This window comes from Trachemys scripta, chromosome 7 (genome assembly GCF_013100865.1).
Source record: "Trachemys scripta elegans isolate TJP31775 chromosome 7, CAS_Tse_1.0, whole genome shotgun sequence".
Classification (NCBI taxonomy): Eukaryota; Metazoa; Chordata; order Testudines; family Emydidae; genus Trachemys; species Trachemys scripta.
Genome location: NC_048304.1, coordinates 86978463 through 86983097, shown reverse-complemented (window position 1 = coordinate 86983097; position 4635 = coordinate 86978463). Strand labels below are relative to the sequence as shown.

Genomic DNA, 4635 nt, shown 5'->3' with positions numbered 1-4635 from the left:
CTCTGGGAAGACTCCAGGTCTTGCTTTCTTTGCCACTCACAATTTTTTTGTCTCCTTTAGCCATTAATAAATGTTTTATTTTAGTGGCTAAAATGTGGATGAGATGCAGATCCTCTTGAAATGCTGCTATGTCAAGAAGGATATAATAGAGAGACCACACACCAACAGTAGTACCCTCTTCTGTATTCTACTTTTTGCTGTTGATATGCACAATAATCTGTCTGCCCAACAAGCACCCACCAACACAAGTACGAAAGCTTCAGTGTAAGCAGTTTTGATGAGTAGTGAAAACTATACAGATTTCTTCAAATAATGGAGAATTGTAGATTTACCAGCCTGGGTATTTTAATATATTTTTCTATAAGCATTTTTCTAATTTATTTAAATAAAGATATACAAAAGTACAACTTGGTTGCTGTAACTTTTTTTTCCTTTGAAGTTGCACTTATTTTTCTCAGGGCAGTATTGGACATCCTCAGAATAAAAAACATTTCTCAACACCATTGTATTTGAAAGAAAGCTCGTGACCAAACTTGGCTTTTGTTTATTTGAACTACCTCAAGTGGCTGAAAAATGATTTTGTGCCAACAGTATCTGTATGTGAGCCCAATCTGAACAAGTTTGTCTTGCTTTAATAAAAGTTTAATTGGAAGACATTCAACATTTTGTTTCTATACTGAATTGAAAAGCTTAAAGTTAAATCAGTTAAAGCTAGGTAGCAAACCTTTTAAGTTATGCATATGAAGACTGTCTTATAGTCCTCTAGTTATATTTCAAATAAATATATAAAAGGTTCCTCTTTCACTTACTTGTCAAGACTTTGATTCATTTTTCTGTGTAGTTTCCTTAACAGTTAACATAGGCACCTTAATTAGTGTAGGAAAAGTTCCATATTTTGCTTTGGAGATTAGTATGGTCAAACTCTCAAGGAAGCAGAAGCCTGAGTACCGGTCCTAGCAGGCAAGTGAAGGCAGAACTGATTTTCTAAGTACTGTTCTTAAATACATTTGAAAGTCTGAACATAAGTTAGTCGGTTGAAATTGCAAATAGATTTTTATTAAAAAAAAATTTGTACAAAAATTCTGCCATTTTCTTGAGGCTAAAGAAGAAGAGATTAGTAACTGGTTTCTTATACTGCTGATGTTGAATGTCCCACCAGTATTCCAGTCACCACCAGCAGGAGGCGTATTAGATCTCTGTTATAAGAGAGGCAACACTGTCCAGTTCCCAGACCAGGTGAGTTGAAAGTTAGAAAGGGAAATCTTTAAATGGTTTAAATTGTCATACTTTCAGTGAAGTCACTGGCTGAGGCTCTGCCACAACCTTGCTGAGATCCCTTGGCCTGTGTCTATTTTCCCATTTGTAAAATTAATAGTTTGCTCACATTTGTAGAGTTTTATGGATCTCTGATAAGATGCTGTAAGTGCCAATATTTGACTATCTGTACAGGTACAAGGTGAAAAATATTCTAAATTATTAATGGTCAGTGTAAAACACAGAGCAAAACTGCTGCAGTTTCTTTTAGGATATATCTGTCTTAGTTAAATCTCTGTCATTAAGAATTTTATTTATTCCAACCATTTATATTTATCAACTCTTATACTCATCTCAGGGTGTTGTACAATTACCCACATTAGAATTCAGCATATAAGATTAGTTAAATGCTTTAATAAACATTGCCATCTTGCCTTTTTGACTGTTTTGGAATAATGTACTAAAACATTTTTGCTTTTAATTATAGTAAGATTGTATGGTGAGTGAAGTCTGATGGTATCCCAGTATGGTAACCACGTGGGGAGGAACAGTGTTTCTTAACTTTTGCTGTCGAAGTTTTGGATGTGATAAAATTCCCTGGTTCAGTTGAATATCCACTTCTGTTGCAGAAGTACACCTCTGCCCCAATATAATGCTGTCCTCGGGAGCCAAAAAATCTTACCACGTTATATTGAACTTGCTTTGATCCGCCGGAGCGCTGCTTTACCGCGTTATATCCAAATTCGGGTTCTGTCGGGTCGCTTTATATCAGGGTAGAGGTGTATGTAGAACTTCTGACAATTTAATTTTTTCCTACTTGTGGCCTGAATCCTGGGACAGATCCTAGCATGAATGGATTAATTAGCTGTAAGCTTGCTATTTTAGGCAGGAAGATACATTATTTATCTTCACTCCTCTTGATGCAGCACACACTCTAGCAGGATCATAGCCAGCCCACAGTATTCTAATTCCTATTAAGATGTCTAATCTTGGATAATAATTAAGTGAGTCAGCTGCTAAGTGGTAATTTAGTTTCCTAACTCACTGGGAGCAAATGTGGGATCTCTTGCAGAAATGGAAGGGAAAATGAGCCTCTCAGTGCTTTATCTACCTGTTTGTGCATGCAGTTTCTCCCAAGTCCCACTGCATCATCAGTACTTTCAGATCAAGTGTGAATCCTCTGTGGCTGGTGTGGGGCTTGCCAGAGTCTCCCTTTTTGAAAATTAAGAAAGGGGGGGGGTGGAGGGTTGTTTTGTTTTTTGTCTTTGGACTGGCAGAGAGCAAAAAAAAATTAGGTAGTCAAATGTGTTCAGCGACAAGTATGTGGCTGAAGAAGTCCCAGATTTGGGAGGCCTGCACTACAGGAACCCCAACTGGAGCTGAAAGGCCACCTGGCCAGAGAGGAGCAGCCTGAACTCTGGAGATCACAGGGCAACTTCAGCATCAAACACTAAGGAGATGGGGGAGGACAGCAGCTCCTCCTCCAGCTGGGCTTCTCCTCTCATCTTTGTCATAAGGGTGGAGGAAGCAGTGCTGATTTTTAGATTGCTGTGTTTGGTGGTCACCCAACGCCCAAATGAAGTCCCACTAAATAGACCTTGGCAGCAGAATAGAAGAGACCAAAGTTGAAAAGGCTGAGAGGCAGCAAGATGTAAAGGTGTGGGACGCTAAAGATTGCTGTGCCATTTATGTAAATGTAAATATTCTTTAGTGACTTTGAAAAATGGACTTTGTGCGTTTATGCTCTTCTAATTAAAATGCATTTGGAAGTATTAATTGTAAAAACGTAACAGAGCAACACACATCCATTCTCAGTACTCAAGAGGCCTCATGCCCAGTGTACTCTTAAAATAGCCGTATGTCTCTACCAGACTATTCTATGGCTTAATGACAAACATACATGGTAAATATATATATTGTATATTTATAAAACTTGGAGAAAGATAGTGAAGAGGTACACACCCTGTTTTGTCCTAAAAATAAATCCCACAGGCTGCAGAAGTTGCAAAATATTTCCACATTTCTTTGGCATACCAAAACATTTTTTCCTTTTAAGTTTTGACATGTGGCCTACAATGCAATTATGAATTTCTCATCTGTCTGAGCCACTCCTTTTCTTCTTGTCGTTGCCTTGTGCTGCCCTGAACTACTCACACTTTGCATCTCCATAATCAGTAGCCATGGTGTGAGTAGATTTGTGGGGGTGTGAGAGAGAGAGGGGTGCAGGAGGAGGGAGTGAGAAGTTGATGTATGGAAGTAGAGTTTTGTGCACATGAGAAAAACAGGTTGCAGAGGCAGGCTAGAAAACAATAGAAAATGGGAATGAAACGACAAGACTGATCTACACCCATTCTCTACCTCATTCCTAATTCCCCTTTATTCCAGCAAGTAAAAGAAAGGATGATGAGAGTAAGAGCCAGAAAGAGGGAACCCAGACACAAACGTGGTATGAACAAACGTGGTACCTCTTTAGCAGCAAAGGAAATCAAGGGTATTTTTGTATGAAGATGAGCATAGTGGGAGACTTGATGGGGCAGGGAAGCAATGGAAGGAGGAAACTTAATGAAATTTGTACTTTCACTATTCTCAAACTTCGTCAAAAAATGCAAGAGCAGCACTAGGACCAACACTGACAGGCCCTAAATGGAATCCCACCTACTCCTCTGTCAAAAAGAGTGAGGCTCTATTGTGTGACATCAGAGATGTCTAAGGGGGTAAAATAGAGGAAAATGAGTGGAATCCTTTATTCTAAGAGGGATCTAGGAAACATGTATTAGGGGTTGATCATTCTGATGTCTATGGTGCAGGCTTGTAGCTGGTTTGATGACACATCTAGTGGTTTGGGCTTTTTTTTTTAATATAAGATTTACTGGAACTTATGGTATTGTATTTAATTAATGGTTCTTTGTGTATCAGAGTTGCTGGGACTTATCCAAATATGTGTCTGTGCTCTTAGGTGTACCTGAATATAAGTTGGTTTATGAGCCATTCTGTCTGGGTCACCACTGTGAGAAATTGTCCTCACTTGTTTTTACCTGCTAAAATAAAGGTTTGATAGACTGTGCCTAAGCAGGCGAGGAAGCCTGCAGCTTAACCCACTCCTGAATCAGTTGGTGGGCTATGGCCCACTTGGGTGGCAGCCAAAGTGAAAAGCTGCCATCCTCTTGTTTCAAAGGCTTAGGCTCCCGTCCGAGTGCTTCCATTATCTCCTCCAGGCTGAACCAGCCAGCTGCTTCCAACTCCAGTTTGTTCACGCTGATCTGGAAAGGATTCAAAATGTATGAAGAACTGTAAATGGCTTTCAAAGCAGCTACCTGGGACTTCATAATTCCTGTATCTACAGGACTTTCTGGCAACAAAGGCTAATGAATTCTGGGTTCC

At 39.4% G+C, this 4635-nt stretch overlaps 1 protein-coding gene across 6 annotated transcripts in view; it reads right to left on the bottom strand.

Annotated features, from left to right (window-relative positions):
- Positions 1 to 1029: 1029 nt before the first annotated feature.
- NUDT13 (nudix hydrolase 13) overlaps positions 1030 to 4635 on the bottom strand; it is a 40959-nt gene continuing 37353 nt past the window's right edge. For all 6 annotated transcript variants that reach the window (XM_034777941.1, XM_034777942.1, XM_034777944.1 and 3 more), the window contains one exon: positions 1030 to 4514. In XM_034777941.1, the coding sequence (XP_034633832.1) occupies positions 4320 to 4514 (195 nt within the window). In that variant the 3' untranslated portion in view covers positions 1030 to 4319. The remainder of the gene's footprint in view (positions 4515 to 4635) is intronic.